Source organism: Telmatherina bonti (genome assembly GCF_933228915.1).
Source record: "Telmatherina bonti genome assembly, chromosome: 6".
In the NCBI taxonomy this organism is placed as follows: Eukaryota; Metazoa; Chordata; class Actinopteri; order Atheriniformes; family Telmatherinidae; genus Telmatherina; species Telmatherina bonti.
Genome location: NC_136624.1, coordinates 23,252,142 through 23,275,227, shown reverse-complemented (window position 1 = coordinate 23,275,227; position 23,086 = coordinate 23,252,142). Strand labels below are relative to the sequence as shown.

At 39.2% G+C, this 23,086-nt stretch overlaps 1 protein-coding gene across 2 annotated transcripts; it reads right to left on the bottom strand.

The window, feature by feature from the left end:
• Positions 1–1,113: 1,113 nt before the first annotated feature.
• Positions 1,114–22,441, bottom strand: LOC306757228 (proto-oncogene tyrosine-protein kinase Src-like). 2 transcript variants are annotated; one of them, XM_079242204.1, is made up of 13 exons: positions 22,099–22,441; positions 13,287–13,568; positions 12,352–12,451; positions 11,353–11,370; positions 9,647–9,745; positions 9,295–9,398; positions 6,024–6,173; positions 5,773–5,928; positions 5,376–5,555; positions 5,076–5,152; positions 4,830–4,983; positions 4,256–4,387; positions 1,114–3,921 (listed from the first exon to the last, which is right to left on the bottom strand). In XM_079242204.1, exons 2-13 carry the CDS (start codon positions 13,558–13,560, stop codon positions 3,713–3,715), a joined length of 1,653 nt encoding a protein of 550 aa, XP_079098330.1. In that variant the 5' UTR covers positions 13,561–13,568; positions 22,099–22,441; the 3' UTR covers positions 1,114–3,712. The 2 variants fall into 2 exon arrangements, with proteins under 2 accessions (XP_079098330.1, XP_079098331.1); XM_079242205.1 differs by lacking the exon at positions 11,353–11,370.
• Between the last annotated feature and the right edge of the window lie 645 nt (positions 22,442–23,086).

Genomic DNA, 23,086 nt, shown 5'->3' with positions numbered 1-23,086 from the left:
GTATGTGCATGTGCGTGCCTGTGCATTCATGGATACAGATACAGATGTGCATGGGTGCACAAAAGCTAAACATAAACACACAGTAGAGGCGTAAAAGTTATCTGCTCTTTTTGGGCACCAGTTAATTTGTATTTGGCACAGATTCTGGATCAACAACTCCTGCACCAAAACAGTCTTTGTACTGTTGAAAATTAAGCACTTTATCAACCCATACATGTTTGCTTCTAATCACAGCAGAGCAGAAAACCGCAGGAAAGAGTAGCTAGTCATTAGTGAACAAATGTCAGCTGCTGACTGGTTCAGTATGACCACTGATTCAAGCCAATATAGGAAGAAGTCATCTGTGATCAATTACCATCTGCAGCCAGTTTCAGGAGGGTGAAACATAAAGCAAACAAGAGAAACATAGTGAACCCCGGGCTGATGTCTTCCCACACATAATGAATTTTAAATTACACTACTGTCCCATTAATCATATTTTCTGAAACATGTTCACTTGCTGTCATCTATCTAAATGTGTGTGTGTGTGTGTGTGTGTGTGTGTGTGTGTGTGTGTGACAACGAAAGGTTAATGTTGAGTAGTGGAGGCTGCCCACAGCAGGTGGGATATAACCTGGTGCTGAATGTGGATTGCTACAGCACGTCCACCCAAGTGTCCTTAATACTCCTGACAAACACTGCCCTCTTGTGGACAAACCTGGTTTAATAGGGCTCCATTAAGAAAACGAAACAAAAAAGAAAAACTAAACTAAATTCAACTCAACTAAACACTCAAGCTGGAGTTTTTCCAACAAGAAATTATTTGTATTCATACTTTGTTAAATCTAACTAATTAAGCTTTGCCTGCACTTTTGACATTAGATCCTTTTATAGTCATTTATACTTTAGTTACACTGATCTTCTCAGTATTTCTGTATTTTAAAAGAATGTCATACAGTTGATTAATCTTCTCTGAAAACACCAACAACACCCACAAATGATGACAACTTGAACCAATGATCTGTCACAACACGCTCACTTTTCCAAAAATTTCGACCGGCACCAGCATATTTCTAGTGTCTAAGACAGCACGCATAGATTAGCACACATCCTTATCAAAACACATTTGAAATATAATTTATTGCACATTTAAAGATCAACATAAAATGGCACAATACTTTTTCAATCATGTTACATCTGAACAAAAGACTGAACAAGTCCTTACAAAATGCTCACACCATCCGTTTATGATCATTGTTTTTGACTTTAGAACAAAATGGCCATATAGTTGCAGAAATGCAAGACTGAAACTGCATAGATTTAGACACACACACACACACAGAAAAAGAAAACACTGTTTAATATTAGCACATAAAATCCAATCTAACCACAGCATTACTCATGCTTGTCACAAGCCTGCTATTTTCCACAGTTGTCCTGGTGACTGACAGATGTGACAGTCTGTCCACACAAACAGGGTAATTCCCATTCTAAAAGAGGAACACACTAATGATAATCATGTTCTTGGAAAATAGGATATACATTTCTCTCAAGCCCAATTCTGAATTGTCTTTTGCCAAAAAAAAGAGGTTAAAACATTGTATTTCAAATTAAGTTAAAAAAAACAAAAAACAAGAAAAACAAGAAAAAAAATGTCAGCCCTGTTGACAGTAGCATTTAATTTATTTAACATTTGAAGGAGCAGGCATGTGTTGTAGTAAAAACCTCAATAAAACCAAACCTATACAAAAACAAATTACATGATAGTCACAGTCATTTGTTTAGATCCTATTTACATCTTTGACCTTATTATTCATGCCAGTGTCTAACATAAATCAAACTCCTCCACTGTGGTTTCAGAATCAGAAATCTAATCAAAATTAGCCATCTGAATTGTGTGTCGTTAGCGGGCATGGATGAATATATCTTATTGCTGTATGGCTCTCGGGATAGCTGGTCTCTAAACTTTTAGCCAGTTCCTGTTGCGTTGACCACATCATAAACCAATGTGAAATGTGCGACACCCAACTTAAAACACCTGCCATTTAAAAGTGGCAGAGATGATACAAATAAAAAACTAAAACCCTAAAGCGCTACAGTATGTACAGTACAATAGTAAGATATTTTTTAAAAAATTATCAAGACTTTAATGGTACCAATATTCAGAAGTCTGTATATGATCCCTGTCCCTCACCTGAACTTTGAGTAAACATACACATGTTGATGTAGAGTACAGTTTAAATACAAAAATCAGCTAAATGATCAAGAACGGCACGAAAGCATGCTAACTGGCTTCAAAAATCAGCTCTTATAATAAAGTCAAACACAGTTTTGTTAGGGTTACCTGATCAGAGGTTTACAGTTTCATTAGGGCTGCCTGGTTGCATATTTTATATGTGTTATAAGTTATTAAAACATCAGAAGGGTTATCTGGTCTAGTTACTCAATGACATGTAGTCTACTGGTGAATTTAAGTAAAATATTATATACATTGACCGCAGTACAGAAATTGGTTTGTTTAGCACTTAATGCAAGAAGCGTTCGTCCCTTATGTTGAGTCTAACCAATGTGATTGGCTGAACAGCCATGTCGACCACAGTAATGAAAACTGCTCCATTTATGCTTTTAAGAAACTTCATCGTAATTTGTACTCATCAAGTGTGCCAACACAACAGTGCTGATCATTTTCAAAGCAACTTTGCAGTTAAATCAAGTCAAATGAAAATCATTCAGACACTCCCTGCATCAAAAAGTGCATTTAATGGAGGTTGGATCCAGCATGGTTAAACAAGAGAGAAAGGCCTCAAATGTTGGTTGAATTTACCAAATTTTCAGCATTACAGAACCTGCCTGTTGAGTACATTTACCCTGGCACTACCATGAGAGTGATTTTAACAACCTTTTATACTGTAAAGAAAGAAAACCCACAAGAAAAAGTTAATTGGAATTTTTTTTGTTTGCCACAGAGCAAAAATCACAGGACAGATATTATCCAAGTAAAGATAAAAATAAAGATGCAAAGTAGAGTTCTAGAGCCGAGTTATTTGGAGACACTTTGAAGAAGCAGCACTTGAGAAAGCTGGAGAGAGATACTGAAAGTATGAGAGAAAAAGAGGAAGAAAAGCAGAGTTTAGATAAAGGATATTAAGGGAAACAGGTTTTCCTTTGGCACCTGAGCCACAGTGGTAGTGCACTTCTGTGGGTGGAAAACGGTACCAGATGATGGTAGAGAGAGACGACAGAGGAGGGAAACAGGGAGAGTTCACTAAACAGCTCATTCCCAATTGAAATATTCTCTCATGACAAGAAGGTTTATTCTCCAACCCCTCCCTCTGCCTGTAGATCCTGATTTGGTTCCACCTCTATAAAAAAAAACACCCACATGTTTAGATACTCAGTTCTATCTTTACCCCAGAGTCTGTCTAGCAATTCTCTGTTTACAGGTCTGAACATCCTTCATGCAGGAGAAGTTTATAAACTGTGAGAGCTTGCAGTCGAGGTTCTCCGGGTTCCTCTGTAACTTTTCCTAACTGGCACACAAGGGGACTTCTGTCTCAGGTCATCATCACATTTCCATTGCAGTTTTGATTCCGCTGAACAAGTTCCTCTAAAATGAGTTTCACAGGCTCAGATCCTCCAACAGGTGCTCCTCTGAGGTCGGTTAGTGCAGATCATTCAGTGCTGAAGCCCCATCCCCCCTCCCATCAACCCCCCTATTCAATTCAGTGTGGTTCTATAGGTTCTCCCCAGGCTGATACTGGGGTTCTGTGGAGGTGAAGTAGTCCTCTAGGAAGCCCTGCAGGTATTCAAATGTAGGCCTCTCTTCTGGATCCTTCCTCCAGCAGGAAAGCATGAGCTCATGCAAGGAACTGGGACACTCTGCAGGGCAAGGCATCCTGTAACCACGCTCCACCTGATCGAGCACCTCACGGTTTACCATGCCTGCCAAGAGAGAAGTCACATTTCAGAAAACTCACACCCTCTTCCTTTTAAAGTAAATCTGATGGATTCAGTTAGTTCATTTGTAGGTTTTTATCAGAAATATTTCTAAATGAAACTACTTGAAGGGTGGAGTGTCCTCCCCAGGTTGGGAAAATGTAGAAAATGGATGGAAACCATCCTATTGTGTCATAGTACATTAAAATCCATCATAACTGATTCAGTAACTGATTTATTTTTTCCTTTTTATAAAGACTAATACATTGGACTTCTTTCCCCCGGCATGATTTGTTCTTGTTTTAAATAAGACAGCTCTCTGGTTTAGCTGAAATTTTACCTGGATAAGGTACTCTGCCTTTAGTTGCGAGCTCTGTGAGCAGCACGCCAAAGGACCAGACATCTGACTTGATAGTGAAACGACCATACAGTGCTGCTTCCGGTGCGGTCCATTTGATTGGGAATTTAGCTCCTAAAAATGCAAATTAAAAAGACAAAAAACAACTTAAATCCATCATGCTCAATATCTTCCAAATGACTTCTGTACCATTTCTTCACTTATAACTAGGGATGCACAGTAAAAGGAAAACATGAGACATGATATATGATTGCTCGTTTAAGTTAAAGTGTATGAACAGGGTCTGCCTCCCACTGGTGCGTTTGTTAGAAAACCACTTCTAAGTGTGATACAACTTGAGCATGTCTTAGGATTTAAAGTCAAAATGTCTGCGATTGCAAAGCATTTATACAAGCAGTTTTGTGCAATACTGATCATGCACATGCTGACACCATGATGACAAATTATCTATGTGTTGTGCACACAGTGGTATATTTATAAACGTATGCTTCACTGTAAAAGTTGATGTTCTCATAAGCTGATGTGCCAATACTGTATTTGCTAAGTGAAATTTTACCCTGTCTTGCAGTGTACTCGTTGTCTTCGATCAGTCTTGCCAGACCAAAGTCAGCCACCTTACACACAAGGTTGTCTCCTACCAAGATATTGGCAGCACGCAGATCTCTGTGGACGTAGTTCATCCTCTCCACATAGGCCATGCCGGCTGCAATCTGGTAGGAGACAGGACAGGTTTTCTTTCAGTTTCTGTATGCCACAAAACAGACAAAAAGGCCAACAAGACAATAAATGTCTTGTAGTTTACCTGAGCAGCCATGTCTACCAGTTGTGGCAGACGGAGCATCTTCCCTGCATCTCCCTTAAGGAAGTCCAGCAAGCTACCTGTGAGTAAAATGATTCATAAATAAAAAAAGCAGCGACATATACTGACATTCCTCTCACATCCCATTAATTATCAATTAATCTGTTAAACCGGTAGGGAATCCGAGGAGTTCAATATTTTCCTCTCAACAACTGATCATTAGTACCGTATATAAAGACATTCATAAATCTGTCCAAATGTTAAGACTTGACAACCAGCACTAGTGACAACCTCCTGTATTACCTTGGCTCATATACTCGGTCACAATGTAGATGGGCTCCTCAGACACCACCGCATAAAGCTGGACCAGCTTCTCGTGCCTCAGCTTCTTCATGACTTGCGCTTCCTGAAGAAAGGCCTCTGGAGACATTGTACCAGGCTTTAGTGTCTTAATGGCTACCCGGGTTGTACCATTCCATGTACCTGTCATAAACCAGACAGAAACAGAATAAAAAAGTCATATTATTTCAATATTACAACACAATCTCTTTCTTCCTGGTTCATATCAGAGATTTAAGAAGAAATTGAATTGGAAAATGAGTTTTTACCCTGTATGGGGTCTATGTTGCCAGATAAATGAATGATGTTCCTAAGTTGTATAAAATACACTCTCCATGTATCTGTATCAAAGTATTCTTACCCATCCAGACTTCTCCAAAGCATCCCTGTCCAAGTTTAAGGTCCAAGTGGAGGGATTCCCGAGGAATTTCCCAGGCATCCCTGGCCAGTCCCTGTGTCTGAGGCTTGGACACTGGACACACGTCTGTTAGAGCATGACACAGCCCATCAGAGTGCTCTGAGAAAAAAAAAAAAAAAGTGAGAAAGTGAAAGAGTAAATTAAGGCCAGCAATGCGGTGAAAGGAAAACTATCAGCATTGTTTGAGCACTCACTGCGGTAGTGGAAGACTAGCTGCTGTAGGCTGGTGAACTGGGTGCGGGAGGTGATGTAGAAGCCTCCACTATCCAGCTTCCTGATCTTGTAATGTTTTACATTTAGGCCTTTGGTGTTGTCATAATCCAGAACTGACAGGCAATATGCCCCTGTGAGCGAGACAACAGAGACGGGTTAGAAGAACGGTGAAACAAAGTGGCTTGGGGGCCTTAGTGGCAGCTGCTCTGTGGCGTTTCCTCACAGTTGGATCTCTAACTATTGAGCTTCCTGATCAAAGTTAACTTTTATGTGAAGTTTGATATTTCCAATACCTTGTTTTATGAAGCAGTTTTTCAAAAGACCAATGTTAAACAAAAAAGAAATTTTTATGAAAACATTTTACTGAAGTATAAATCTGAGGATAATAATAATAATAAACATAATTTTTCATAATAAAAATATGTGCTTGTGTTCATTATTAAAATGTATTGATAAGTGAATAAAAGAGTATAAAACCCAAATCACTTTCAGGAGTTTAGGAAGAACTGTTGTAAATAAACTTTGCAGAGACAAGTAATCCAACCAAGCACATTTTCAAATCCAATAACCCCATTAAAATTGCAAAATGAAAATATAAACCTGTACTTCACTCATTATCACTGCATTGTATGAACTTAATGTAGTGGGATTTATAAGGACTTAGGAAAAGTCAACCGTGTTACTCTGTGTACTGCAGACTAATGTTGGTTCAGGGAGGCAGTAGCCTGCTGTATAATAAGATATATTACTTCATTACTTAGACTGGTAATTACAAAAAGCCATAAAAGTTAAATATAGTGCCCCACACCACTGACACACGAACCTCAATTAGTATAACTGCATAGAAATAATAGAGTCAATATGAATTATGAAATTGCAAAGAATTGGGACAATCTCATTTTTCACTGCTTAGAGTATTTTCTTTTCTGGTGGAGATCATAAAAGAGGCCCTGAACTTCTTTTCCAAAGTACTGAACTGCTTATTATGGCTCAGATCCTTCCAGGTCATTTCACACCGTGATGTTTGACGCCCCACCCCACCCCACACCCCAGGTTTATAAAGCAATCCAGCTTCTGCTCAAACCAAGATTTCATCCCCACTGATCAGGATGATCATCAAATTGGCAACACACTGCTGTCACCATGTGCGCTAATTTAACATGAAGGTAAAAAAAAGACGAGATTATAAGCTTTGCGACTATTAGTGGGACCTTTCGAGACACGCTCGCTACTGCAGACAAATGTGGTCAATCAGTTGCGGATTCTCCCTCCTGTTTCTGAAATAAGTGAGTTTATACTAAATCACAGTACAATTCTTAACTTATTGGCTTCAACAGCTGTTCATTTACATGCCAGGGAAAAATATTTTACGATGATTTTCAATTTTCAATATAAAATAAAGCAAGTTACTGTTATAAATCTACAGTAGATTTATAAAAACACATGACCAGCAGAGAATTACTAATACTTTAAGCTCGTGTAAATATGACAGAAAATGTGACTTAACAGATGATTCAAAAGACTGAGCTCTCCTAATAAACCTCAGCTACACATAGAGGCTGTTCCACAGTGTGAAAGAAAAACCCATCACCTTTGATCTGGAGGTTTGCTGACTGATGTTTTCTTGACTCCCCTTGTCAGAAAGAAAATCTAGTGCAGGAAAAACACACTTCCCAAACTATATCCACCACACACACACAAAGTATCAGCATTATCAGTGCAGTCCTGCTGTGGCAGGTTAACCCCTAACCTTTTATGTTCACCTTCAACCATGCTTTACACATGCTTCTTTTCAGACGTTATCTGTGAAGGCTTTTACACTCGACACAAACACACCTGCAGTGTTTTAGCTGCCTCGCAACAGTTTTACGATCATGCACTAATGATAAGTTGTTGTTGTGCACAGCTTGTGTTTGAGCTGGAGCCACACAAATCACATTCATATTGCTGTCTGAGATTTTATACACTCCATACAACATGTGAGTGACATGCTCCTGCTCATCTGTCCATTGTGAACTACACATTTAACATGTAATACGGAACACACCCTGAGGCAGCATATCTCCTGCCAGAGCTCCTCCTGCTCTCCCTGACCCCCCACCCCCTTTTCTGTGACTTGCCCCACAACAGTTCTACGCTCCCTTCATGCATTTCTACCGCTCCTCTCAGTGTGAGCGTTTATGCTGAGGGAGCAGAGACTTATAGCCAGAGGGAAATCTAGCACCCTCCGAGGTTGACCTAGTTTAGGCAGAGTGATTCACCCTTATCCATTCACAAGTCCAACCCACTCCACTCTTTCCCTTTTTTTTCCTTTTTCCACCCTTTCACCAAAAACAACCCCCCTAAGTGTCTGCTGATGTCACAGGGACTAGATCCAACTTTCAGAGAAGGGTGCAAAACTCTGTCACAAGCTTAGAGAAGAAAGCTGTATAGCCACAGGTCTGCGTGAATGCTAATAAATGACTTAATTACAAGGTTCTGCCTATTTCAAATGAAGCCCCTAAAGATTTAGTTATTTAAAAATGATTCGCATCGGCAGCACAGTGCAAACTCCAGGGACACAAAACGGTGTCATCACTTCATTTTTAATGCGGGCAAAAAAAAGAAAAAGAAAAAAACTTTTAAGAATTACAGATAGAAACTGTCCATTTCTACACATTAAAGCTGCAAGTCTTCAGCTCATGTATGCTGTAATTATTAACGAATCAGGATATTTCCTATTGTTAACTAATTAGTTGAGATAAATCTAAAAAAAAAAAAAGCTAAGTTAAAAAAGATCACACCTCAAAGATAATGCCTTTAATGTGGTTACTACTGAACACTTAAAAAAGGCCCAAAACCTTAACATATCCACAGTATTTAACGTGGAAAGTCAGTAAATGAACCAGTGTAAGGATGCAGAATCGGAGACTGTCATTGGTTGACTTCAGAATGAAGATTTTCAATAATCAAGGGAGAATCTAATCAATTTTCTTCTGAACTGCCTGATTGCTGCAGCTTTTTTGCTTAATTCTTTGCTTATTCTCATGAGATCTCACAGCCGTACACATAACTTCATTAATACGCCTTAAGCAAAATTTGGGCTCTTCAAAATTTTTGTCAACTAACTGTGGAAAAAGGTAAAAAGATACTGATTATGCATCATTATGACCAGCACAAGGGGGAAAGGAAAAAAAAGACCAGTTCGTCCTTGCAGTTAATCTTGATAATGACCATTGCATCTGGGAGTGATTCAAAAGTCTGTTTTCTCACCTTTAGTGGTCTCGCTCTCCCTCACCAGGAAGGTTCCTCGTCTGTTCTGCAGGTTCAGAAGTAGCCTCTCCGAGTCGCGCCGAGTGATCTTCCCAAAATACCACCTGCCGAGGTGAGCCACAGAGAGGAGGATCAGAGAGAAGCACTGCTGTGCTACTGAAGCAGGCAGCCAGAGCTACACAAGTATGAAAACGGTTATTACTGGCATTATTCTGACTGTTAATGCTCTCGTCTTGCACGTATCATCAAAATGCATACAGAGCACAACTACATTTAGGTTCAGTGCTGAAAAATTGGTCTCAGTGTGTAAAACAAACAGAAGGAGTGTCGCAAAGGAAAGAAGATAATGTACTCTTCTGCTTGAATGGAGTCCGAAGGAGCCACATAGTTGCTGGGGATATAACCACTCTCTCCTGTCGTCAATGAGCGAGCAAGCCACCAGTCCCCTTCTCTGTAAAGCAACAACACAAAAAGAAAAGAGCAAGAGAGTGAGTAACAAACACAGAAAAAAACCAGGAAAACACATTAAAGTGGTTTTTAGATCTTTCAGTTTATTCTCATTGATTATTAAATAAATACTATTTTTAGTTTCAGGAAAAACAACGATTAAAGACAGGCTGGGCAGAATATTGGAAATATTCAAATAATATCCCTACAGAAGAAGTTCTTTTCAGCAGACACTTATGATCCAGTAAAGGTGAATACTGGTGTTTGTCTTTGCAGAAACCTTGTCATCTAACATACATTTCCAGAGTTTTTGTCTTTTTTGATGTGTTCAGTATGGTTTTGAGCTCCAATGTTTAGACACCAGCTTATGACAGCTCATATTCCCCAAAAAAAAAGTTAGCTCAAATAAAATGCTTTCATTCCTCACCCACCCACCCACGCAACTCTTCATATAGTCTCCTATCAACTGAGCAGGTGTCTTCCATTGGCTGTGAAGAAGCTTAAAGCCATCTGGATGAGCAGTTCTGTGTCATCACCATTCATACCCATATTTTTTCAGCTCTGCTTTTACAGCTTACAACTGCCTGCCAGTGAGTGATTAGTACAGGGATCCCAGACTCTAGTCCTAAAGGCCTGCTGTCCTGCAGACTTCATTTTTCCCTTTATGGCTGAATACACTTGTGCAGAGGTTGTCAGAAATTAATTAAATTCAAATCAGATGTGTTGCAGGAGGGAAACATATAATACGTGCAGCATAGTAGGCCTTGAGGACCAGGAATATGGATCACTTGTTCTTAAAAGATGAGTAGATAATGGCCCTACCGTCCACTTTCAAAAGAATGACTCATTTTGTGGTGTTTAGGTCAAAGCATGAGGCTGATATAAGGCAAGTTTCCATTAGATTACATAGTAACAGGCCTAGTTAGGATCAACTCTGCTCCTTATTTCAGGCTTTGTGTTTGTGGTCAGCAACACACACAAACGCACTTTTAAGATCCAATTCAGTGCAATTTTAATCATTATGAGCTTTTCAAATCAGGAACTTTTGTTAGCAAGCTAAAAGAATTTGAAAAATAAAGCTGTCTTTTTTCAAGCAGGCAGGGATACAGCATGCACACTACAGAGACTCCTTTTGGCAGAGGATTTAAGCCAAGCATACAATAAGTTCCTTTTGTTTTTGTTTTCGCAAGTTTTAGCTGAAGTGAAAATATTACAATATTCTGATTCTCATTTAAAAAAAGTTGTGCCCTTGCATATTTTCCATACAATTATATCCCCCACATTGTTTAACTCAAACTGATTGTGGCCTTAACAAAGAAAAGACATATTTCATTTTTTCACCCCAATTTACAGAATGATGTGAGAGAAACACATTAGGAATGGAAAAAGACAGGCAACCTTTCATTCTGCCTGCACTCCTTAAAATGACTCATTTCAACCTGTTGTACTGTATGCAGACACAACCAGTTAGAGCACCAGATTAAAAATAAGAGATCATACCGATCACAGGTGCAACCATCAGTTTGGTCAGATAAATCCATGCATCAGCAAAAAGATTGAACAAAAGATTGCAAGAGTTTGTTTTTTTTAATGGCATTAGATGTTACTGACCTGAAGCTGTACTTTTTCCTAGGAGAAACCATGAAGCATGAGAAAGGAGGAGAGAGGGAGAGATAACAGACACAGCAGACACATCAAAACACAGCAAAGAGACACAGCAAAGCAGGCAGCACAGCACACAGAGCAGACAAGCTGGATATGCAGTGGGACCACACAGCAGGGCTGTTTTAAATTCCACTTTCCATGTCAGGGTAGTATGTTTTTTTTATATCTTTTTATATCATGGAAATATTTGTCATTCCCTTTCCTAATAGCACGACTCTAATCTACATCCTTAAAATGATAGTTTTCTCCGAATACATTACTAAAAAGCTTGACAAAACTCTCCATTGACTAATATTTTATAATGCAGACCCTGGAATACTTTGCTGCACACAACAGGAATTATTTCTTTTACAGCCCTACTATGTAAAGCCAGATTAAAGGGGAAAAAACAGCATACCAGACTTATGGCAGAAGTTATGGCAAGAGTATGAGGGCAAAAAAACCAAACAGGATTGCTCTGGTTTTATACACCTGTATGGGAATGTTGCTCCATCACCTTTTACATATTGATATAAAGTTTCAGCTGGAATGATGGCTCTGTTTCCTCTATTTAAATGATAGAGAACACAGACAGACTTCAACATGAGGATAACACCCATCATGACAATACTTTTTTTTTGTTGGTTTTTTTTTAGCTTTTATCCTGATGAATGGAGGAAAGAAATATCAGCATACATCTCAGTGCAACAGGCTCTCTGTAAAGTGTCTAAACAATTATGATGATGGCAGCTGCCCAAGAGGAACAGAATGCATCGGCAAAGAGCTGTTGTCTTCTGCTTTAGGAAACAGATGGGAAGGATTCTTGGTCATCAGCGCTCCCTTTTACTATCTTTGTTCATTCAGATCTGAATTTGCATGCTTCCAAGTGTGTAAAGACATTTGCTCATTGAAATATTTATACATTTATAGCGTCAGTGCGAAAGAGATGAATGACTTGATTCTTACGTGTTGTTGACAATCTGCAGCCGATCGCCCTTCCTGAAGGTCAGATCAGACGCTGTTCGGGATTCATAGTCATACAGTGCCACAAATGTAGTGACACCTCCTGCAAGAAACCACACACGGGCATTTATTAAGAAATGGCTTTTATTAAAGACGCTACAAGGAAAATGAAGGGTACTTTCTCTTAATTCTCATAACGCAACACTTTGACTGCAATTTTCCAGTTTCTCGAAACCCTAATAAATTTAGCAAGAGAAATCTCTATATAAACAATTTGCTAAAGCCTAATGAAAAATATCGACATCTATACAGCCTGTAAACAGTCGTCCTTGAAGGACACAGCCACCAAATTAACGCTTTACTCTTTTCTGAGGAGATTTCTCTGCCTCGTTTAATGACCCTGTAATCTAAAGCAGGGAATTCTCCAGCCAATCATTGATCAGCCCATTAGATGCGAGGCAGGAGGTAGCAGTCAGGAGAACTGTCCCTGTTACACCAGCAGGCCACTGAACTCTAGATGGACCATCATTAACCCAACCATCTGGCTAGTCTAGACAGCCTAAACGTCGAGTAAATCATGGATGCCTTAGACCAAAGTCAAAGACTGGCAGAAGAAAACCAGGGGAAAAAAACCCTCCAAACAGTTTTCTAAGTTAAGATGACTAATTGTAAATCAGTTTTTATACTGAAAGAAATACTTTTAGCTGATTCATATATCCACATTTATCATCAGATGTTACTAATTCTGTTCTTTGGATTTAATCACATTAAAAATTAAACAACACAAAAAAGTTTTCTGCAACTTTAAGCTCAATGATGATACAATGATTTATGAGCAGGTTCCTTTGTTGCTAAAAAACACTGCATATAGCAACTCTCTTTTTGTTTATATCAGAGCTTGAAATATTTCTGTTTGAACTTCATCGTGTGTTTCCTACCTGAGAGAGGTCCTCTCTGTGGTGACGTGACAGTTCCTGTGTGATCCACCCCACCAAACAGAGCCAGCTCGGGTGTATTTGTTGGTGCATGCTGATGCTGCCCTTGGTGCCCCCGTCTGCCTGTCCCAACGGCAGGGCTCCTGTTGGGAGTTTGGGTCTGCTGGGCGGGGCCCAGGTGATGGAAGTGCCCACTGTCCGAGCCTGTGCCGATGGTACCATCCAGACTCATGGAGCGCTGGCCTGGCTCTTTGGGCTTGCTCTTGCCCGCCCCCATGTGCAGACCTGGGACAGGAGCCAGTGATGAGTAAGAATGCAGTACATCAGGTGCAATGTTTTTATGTTACCTCCCATGCCCATTTCTAAAAGACTATATGCAGTTTTTACATACACACACACACATATATCTATATCTATATATATATATATATATATATATATATATATATATATATCTCTATATATATATATATATATCATATATTATATATATATATATATATCTATATATATATATATATATCATATATTATATATATATATATATATATATATATATATCTATATCTATATATATCTATATATATATCATATATTATATATATATATATCTATATATATATATATATATAGATATTTATATATAGATATAGATATAGATATATATATATATATATATATATATATATATATATATATATATATATATATATCTCATATATATATGTATGTATATGTGTGTGTGTGCGGGTGTGTGTATTTATTGATGTATTTATTTATATACAGCTTAATCCAATTTAGGTTCACAGGGTACCTGGATCATATCCCATATATAATTTTTTTATTGATTTATTTATTTCAAATACGATATACGCAATAAATAGGACTTTAAAAAATGTATCCAAATCAGGGACAGGAAATAAATCAGTTTCCAACTTATTCACAATTCATCATCACTAAAAAGGCCTCTCAGAATTGTGAGCTATGTGTGCCACATCCATTGAAGCTGTCTTTATCTACCATGGAGTGTCCTTGGTGTGGTTTAAGCTTCAGTTTAACATGCAAACAATTGGGGTGGAAGACATTCAAAGACTAAGAATGTATGTTCAAGGCTAGCTTTCTCCGATAAAACTTGTCTGAATCAATAAGCCTCAACAAGGTAAACAAAGCTTTAAACAATAGAAAGCACAGACTGGACTGAGGCTGAGTTTTAAGGCCGGTGAGAAGGCAAGGACAAAAACATGTAGAACTAATCTGTTGTGTCTGGATAAATGCAACAAGTTGAGAGTGTGCAGTCATCAAGAGTGCATAGACAAACAGTCAAGTGCACCCACAGAAAGTTGAAGTGCCTTGTTCACACACCAGTCCATTCCTCCCCTCCAGGCAGTGTGGAATGACTCACTGGGAGACCAGCTATTTCAGGCCAGTTGAAACAGAGACAGTCACACACACATGAAACAGCCTTGTTCCTTTGTGAATAGAAGAACTCAGTTCCAGACAGAGTATATGCATGCACGTAGGTGTGTGTGTGTGTGTTCATGCGCATTAGCAGCTGTTCCTTGGCCTCTGGGAAACAAGGCTCAACTGCACACTAACACCCAAGCACAGTTGTGTCTCACATCCTTTTTCCAACACATGCATATAGCCTTGTGAGGGTTTCCAACACACACTTGCGTGAGCCTGACAGACAGGACAGAGGAGGGTTATTAACAGACAGGGAGGAAGGAACTGGCTGTGGCTCTAAAAAGAACATGTAGGTGGCTGTTGTGCACTGCATGGACAGCTGAGGCTTAGTGGGTGTTTAAAGTGTGATGTGTGTGAGCATAACATAATTACACAGGTATGGGAATTCTCAAAGACATGGCAGGACCCCACTGTGGAGATGTGTGGGTAGATAAGCTTCTGAGAGTGCTAACTGTGCATGATCATGAGCAAATTCTGAGTGCATGTGTAGTCATGCAAGCATTGATGCAACTTCTGCCAGGGTGTTCTCTGGTTCACTTAGGGGTTAATGCATCCAAACTAATTTATGAAAAGGCAAAGCATTTGAGAAATACAGCTGATCAGAAGGAAATCCTTTGTGATTTTTATCAGTGACAGCTTTTTAGGCAACACCTGCATTCAGGCAGTCAATGTAATCAAAAGAATAGCCCAATATTTACAAATACTTCAATAAAATTTAAACCCCAAAACATGAACATTTTTTAAAACAGCTATTAATCAATATGCAACATATTTTTCCCTTGAGGGATAAGGTTTTCTAGTATTTTAGGTCACATTTAGTATTAATGACAACTGAAGTTATAATAGCTTATGCAGAGTAGTGGGCGGTCCCTGTTCATTTTTTAAGCTAACTAAACATATCAGAATATGAATTTATATAAAAGGATAGCCCTTTCCAGCCTGTATCATGGTACACAATCAATGTAGGAACGAATTTACAGTTTGTGTTTACAAGACAAAAAAGGCTTTAAAACTTCAAAATTACAGCAAACTGGACACAAGGAAATCAAAGGGAAAAAAATCAACAAAGCAACAAGTCATATAAATAAAAATGACTGGAAATTTCAGTCCAATAGCACAAATTCACATCCTGACACCATGGAAAATGCTGCATTGCAGGGCTCTGTACACTAACTGCCAAAAAGCTGCAGCCTAAAGAAAATATAAATACAATATCATGAACACATGAGGATATACAGAAACACACCAGCACACACTTTCATTATGTCAGTCGACAACACTGTGATCGTAATAAAGACCATCGCTCCCACTGCACATAAACAGGGATAGTTGCCAATGAAAACTCCCACCAGGCAACAAGCAACAATTTCATGCCAAAAGATCACGTGTCTATTCATTCGGAAATCAATTACCACTCGCTTTTGAAAGCTTCTTTACAGCAAAGTTCTGCAACACAACCTCCAAGTCAATGCCTGAGAATTTATTCATTGCAGAGTAAGAGCATGAACATACAGGATACATGTTAACGAACCATGTGCATGAAAAGAAATAATCTGGGGACTAATAAACTGTATATTTCAAAGGTTTTCCTCAAGTAAAGTAAGAAAAAAAATACAGATGAGGGAGGACAGAAGTTCACCAATGTGATAAAAGTTTGGAAAGCTTGAGTAAAGGTAGCTCGAGCAAAGACAGTGGAGATGGTCCAACTGAACTGAAAATATATGTTTCAATTTGGCAATTCCTTTAATGTAAAAAGACATTTCAAACTCCATGTAATTTGTATAATGCACCAATATGCCATCCCCATACTATACTTAGGTTGAGTAACACTTTGTCAATCTGGACCATAGACTGAATATAAAGAGATGGACGGAGTCTCCGTGACGTCACCCGTAGGTTTCTGAAGAGCTGAACTGAAGCTCGGTGCGCGGTTCCTACCATCTCCATGTTGGCAGCGTCATGCGCATTGTCTCGCCCGGAAAATACAAATATGGGCAAAGAGGTGGAGCTGAGAGGGCAGCTGTGAGCATCATGGTGGATGATTGACATCGAGTGAACTCCGAGCTTTCTGTAGCTAAAAGCTAACTGAGCTAACCCCGCGATAATGGGAGCTAACCAGCTAACGGAGGTAAGCAGGCTAAAGCTAAGTCACATTGTTAACCAGCTAATACCCGCGGTTTTTCTACGTTCTTCTTACTTGAAGCCGGAGATTGGTACCCTTTCAATCAAAAGGACACGCCCCTAAATTTGCCGAACATCGAGATTAAATTACTTTAAAACGGGCGAGTTAGAAAAACATTCATGGAGGTTGCCGCTTGGTCTGGACACAGAAACATCAACATGGCAGAACACATTGAACCCGATTGTGGTTCTTAAATTGTTTTGGAGAACTTATTATTCATTAAGATTAAGCTCATACTGATGAGAATGGGGGGGGTGACCATTACAGTTGAATGGTGAAGGAACTATACTTATGTAGCATTTTTCCAGTCATTTTTACCACTCAAACCACTTTACACTTCATGTGCTTTTCACCCATTCAAACTCATCCACATCCTCACATGTGGTTCCATGTCTTGCCCAAGGACACTTAGGCATGTAGTCAGAGGAAGTCTGGGATCGATTTACCAACTTTCTTGTTTGTAGCCAAGTGATCTTTCTCAATAAGTTACAGCTGTCCCTAAAAAGCCGCAATCTTAGTCACTTAGTCAATCTTGTATTGACAGATAAATTTAACATAAGACCCACTACACAGCAGGACACGGTGCACACCTGAGCATACCTGAAAGCCTCCGAGCCTGCATGTGCAGACAAGAGAAGTGGTCGTGTTTTTCCTAATATGCCGCCTTAACATCAATGAGTGCCAGTATGTAACTCCATCTAACCCTGGGATATAAAATAGAAGAGTGATCAATAGTGAGCCCTATAAAGTTGAATAAAAGGAGAAATAAAAATATGAATAATGAGAAACAGGTGATGAGGAAAGATTTCAGTCCCTAAGTTTTTCCATATAACAACAGTAGAGAGGAATGTAGGAGAATTGGACTGCGTCGCAACACCTCCTTTACCAACAACTGCAACAAGAACAGGCACCTGAGCAGCAGGAGGGCAGGATGGGAGGAAGGAAGTAAGATGAAGGAGGAGGACACTGTGCACATTTGTTTGTGCATGTATGTGTGTATGTATGTGTGTGTGTGGTTATAAAGGAGATGTGCTTTCTGAAAACCAGAGAGAGTTTCTTTCCAGGTAACTCCTGTTGCTTTGCACTTTACATCTCATGGCACTGTACTGTAAAAATCTCCCTCAATATAGTCCTACTGAATGTATGCATGGTTATCAAAGCGTCTTCTCAATGTTATATTTAAAAGTGGATTTTCTATTCCAATAGTTAAACTGGTAAAAGGCATTTTCCCTGTGATAACTAGAGCAGCATCTGAATATGATATGGTTTATCAGAAAAACACCCACTATAAAGAAACACTAGACAGTGAATAAACTTGGGCCTTTTTGTGTTTTCAGATGAGAGGTTTTAAGGATTAGATATGAACTGTGGAAAATACAGGCTTTATTCAAAGGCTGCACTCTGAGTGGTATTTACCTCAGATCCACAATGGAGTTCAAGGGCACTTTAATATTGACTCTACATTTATCACTACTCTGCGTCTTTCTGTCTCAGTACTGACAGAGTCTTATAAACTTCACGTATATGTGAAATTAATTCTGAGTGCAAAAGAAAGAAACAATGTGGACGGGGAAAAAAGTGAAAAGGTAAAGGAAAATTGCCTAAATGGTATGCAGGTTGAGAAAGAAGGCAAGTTCCAACACCTGTCGAGCACTGAAAATGCATCACAGCTGGCCAAAGACAATATGTATCTGTGCCAAACAGACTCCGTATTCATCATCCTTAAAACAAAGAACATTCTAACGTACATGAAACGTTTCTTTCCCCACTCTTTAGTGGTTTAACCATCCCTTATGTCCAAGCTCATTATAGAGCCAAACAGTAACGTGACTATGTCAAAATCAACAGACATTTATCATTCGCATGACAAATAAGCATTGTTTTTTTTTCTAGCATCTCTGAAACTTTTCAATGCATTAAACACTGGATTACGTCTGAGGAAAATGACTGAATGGTTTTCTTCCCCTGGTCTACTGGGAAGTTGAAAAATGTCTTGAACTTTGATATCTGACTGCTTGATGAAGACATTCTTTACACTCATAGCCCCACAAAGAGCCACTGTTTGGGGGAAACAATGGAGGAATTTGGAACGAGCATAACTTTGGAAGACATCCATTTCATCTGACAAAGAATGCTGAAGCCATATATTAACTCCAGGTAATTGAGGGATTGTTAGAGCAAAGGCTAGCTGTTTTTTGAGAAATCAAAACCAAAAAAAGCTTTTACACACTGACTGTAGCCACAGAAGGAGGAGGGGTCATCCACCATTTGGAAAGTTGTTGTTCGAATCCCCCAAATTCCATTAAACGCGTCAAAGGGTGCTGGATTTAACTGGACATTGAATAAAAGCATCTGCTAACCAGAGGTGGCAATTCCTGGTCCAGTAAGTAAAAGTCCTGCCATGTTTTTGGATCTAGCTGTACATTTAGAACAGGTGTTTTCACTAACAGGCTTGTTTACCTGGCAAATAAACTCTGCTCATTAAATTTGGCTCGTATTGGTGACTGGTCAGAACAGCTGCCGGACAGGACTTTTACTTTCTGGACCACGAATTGCCACCTCTGCTGCTAAATGAATATGTATGAATCTCACGAATATTATATAAAATCCCTGCTATTCAGTCAATATAATGCTTTAAAGTATAGTTGCTGTGTTCTGCCCTTTCGGCTGTACACACACAATACAATTTATTCTAGTGTGGTTTAAATTTCATATAAAACAAAATGACGGCCCGACAGGACACAAGAGTTTAATTCTTAAAAAGCAAGTTTTTCTTTTTTCGGTAACAAAATAACAGATAACTGGTTCAAAGCACTAGGTTGCAATCCCTGAGGTATTTGATTTGATGTGATCCAATGACATGTACAGGAAATATAGATGTCTGATAAACACACAGTTTCTAAAGTTAGGTTAAAATTCTTTTCACAGCTGGAAATCCAGCAAGTACTACACAGTTCCCTAAAGTGCTTTTAAATTTAAAAGTACAAAAAAAAAAGTGAGTGATCACACTCACACATGAATCTGAGCACACTAGATAGACATTTGGACATGATAAACTTAGTCGCAGCAGACAGTAGCAGTTGCTTCTGTGCTGCAGAGTGAATTCACTCAAGTTGATGTTTCATTTGGGGAAATTACAGTTTCCCCTTGGGAGGGGAAGGAAAAGAAGGGATGGTTCCATCAGATCAAAACACAAGGAAATATGCACATTAGCGGTGTCATCTTATCTTATCTAGCTGGACAAATATGACACAAAACAATACTGCCCACAAACATGTAAAACTGGTCATCCTTTCTCAGGATCACAGGGAGATGCAAGAAAATGGGCTGTGATTTAAAAAGAAGGCAAAATAAAGAAAACTCAGTAAGATATCACTCAAGTGATGTTCCATTTCTTTTTGTAATTTTCACATTCTCATCTACTCCATTGTCTTTCCTTAGTCGATCTTTTAGTTATTAACCTGTTAAGAGTGTGGAGAGTGCAAGCCTGTATTTGCTCTCCCATGCCATCCTGTCTTTGGCAAACACACACAGGAAACCTAAACAGAAGGACTGGAGAAGGAAGAGAGGAGGACAAAGGCACTCAGCTGACAATAACCACTTCCGTGCATCTCTGACTGAAGGCTCTGGCAGCCAGTGATCCAGGCCATGTGGAATGGCTGCTATGGCATGATTAATTTAACAGGACATGCTTCGTGTCAGAGGCGCCACAAGTTATTAACTCAGGAAAATAATACTATGATGAAGCTTGTAATTTTCAGCTGATTTACCAGATTCCATAATGGATAGTGGGTTTGTTTGTCATATCTGCTTTTGTGTCAAAAACTGTCTAAATTACCCACATTTATAGCATTCTATCCATGTGACACATCCTGGCAGATACAGGAGAACAACAGCTTGTTTGACATTTACTGACATGTTTATGTGATGCATCTTTAAATCAGACGGTATGCAAAAAAAATCAGACAAACAGGTCATATTTGGGCTTTGGATGATTAATCATATGAAAGTAGACTAATTAAAATGCAACCATTGGACTTGGAAACTGAAGCAATCTTTAGATGCTGCCTTGAGTACAATTTTTTTCTACTGTCTTCCCTAAAAGAGAAAATTTTGTATGTTGAACTGCTTTCTGTAATCTCTGGGAAACATTTTGGTCATTCTAAGAATAAATTTGCCAATCCAACAAGGTGTACTGACGTTACTAATGTTGGTCAGAAGATGCATCTTTAAGGTCCTCCAGTAGTAAAATCTGAGATTGAGCTTTCCCATGACTAATGCATCTCATTCATGACAAACCTGAATCCATTGCCTTATGGAAATTAGCTGGAACTAAAAAGCCCAAAACCAACTGTAAACAGATTAGGCACATAATTAAAATTCTATTTCCACGGGATTAAACACCAGTTGTCAGCAAAGCTGCTTTCAAAGAAACACAGGGTGGGGTGGTATCTGCCTACAGGAGTAGCAGCTGTCAAACTGAGAATGTCTTTGCTGTGGTGGTAGGCTAGACGGAAATTATATAAATAAATTATTCTTGTGAGTGTTTCCTAAAGTGATCCACATGAGGTGCATAATCAAGGATTTTATATGTGGAAATGGAACATATTTGCAAATGTAAAAAAATAAAATGAAATAAAATAAAATAGAGGGAGAGAGAAAGGCAGCGATCCTGTGACTGTTGTGGCTGACATACAGCGCATATGCGGCCTGATATATCAAAACAGGTGCTGTTACAGCTCCATTTTGATTTTCGATGGATTCTTATTGGCTTTATTTCTGCTGCACTGTCGTTTTACTGCCCTTCCCTCAGCTTTCTGTGGTCGTGACGAAGAAAAAAAATACGACATTTGCACATAGGCGACGCTTTGCATTTTGTGGGGTGTTGTATATCGTCAACAACATAGCCCCGGCGCAGACTGAATGGCACTGGCCAAATGTGCAAGCCACACTGGCTGAATGGCCTGTGCAACAATGAAAGTCTCTCTCCGTGCCTGTGTGTGTGTATGCGTGTGAGTGTGTGTGTGTGTGTGTGTGTGTGTGTGGAGGGGGAGTATCGTAGGCTACGCTTTTGTTTATATCATAAGCGCAGATTTAAACCAAAGGTGCTGGCTGTGAGACAAAAATAAAATCGCGAATAAAAAGGCCACGAGCTCAATAAAAACTCACCTTTGACGCGTCTTGAGATGCAGCCCAAAAATCAGAGACGCGCAGCGAAGAACCGTGTCAGATCCTTATGGTTGCCCTCATTAGAAAAATAATGGAAGCCGATAGGCAGTCGCTGTGGGAACGTCGGACCAGCCACGAATCCCATTTAGTGAAATTCGCTAGACTCGCTGAAAGAGGAGGTCATGACGGGGACTGCCTTCGGGAAAGCTGGGCACAGCTGCCGCCGGCTACGGTGGGCCGGGCAAACACGAAATCTTCGGTCAGCTCAGCTGGAAAAAGTCGACAACGCGATGAATTCATGCGACGAAGCAGCAGCGGCGTAATGTGCCGAAAACATGCCTCGTAGCGGGGAAGCCGCTTGACAGAGCATCACTGGAGAAACATGAGAGCGAAAATATGAGAAGGCAGGATTTTACGTATTTTACGGAGCATCAGTGGTGTCGAGAGGATTCACGTCATATTGCGCAACTCGATTCAGGATTTGAAACCACCGAGGCGTTGGCAGACACGACTGTTGAACACCTCCGTGTGGACTTTCTGAAATCTTTGTCACAATATTCAAGATTTAGTTTTGTTCTTGTTTATGTAGTGCAACTTCAGACACAAGTTTAATCGGTTTAAACATTTATTTTGGCGGAAAATTGTTAGCTTCATAACTGGCTAGATAAATCGGTTGCTAAGCAACACACTTGGCTGACAGCATTATACCGGGTTTTCCAGCAGGGCTTTACAGATTTCCATTTTAACGACACAAACAGGAAGAAATTGTACAGATAGCACATTTAACCATTTATATTTGTAAAAAAAAAAAAAAAAAGCCAATAATATAAAACCTACCTGTGTTGCAGCACACTGTACACATAATATAAAAGGTATTTAAGAAATTATGAGAATATGATCAATTATAACTGCGAAAAAAATTAACCACAAGAAACAGCAGAGATGAATCACTACACAACACATTTATTTGTAATCCAAATACCATTTA

Coding starts and splice junctions, on each gene's coding strand:
- LOC306757228 (XM_079242204.1), bottom strand. CDS start 13,560: ATGGGGGCGGGCAAGAGCAAGCCCAAAGAGCCAGGCCAGCGCTCCATG. Junction 12,452..13,286: donor ACAGAGAGGACCTCTCTCAG/GTAGGAAACACA, acceptor GGTTTCTTGCAG/GAGGTGTCACTACATTTGTG. Junction 4,984..5,075: donor TGGTAGACATGGCTGCTCAG/GTAAACTACAAG, acceptor GTCTCCTACCAG/ATTGCAGCCGGCATGGCCTA.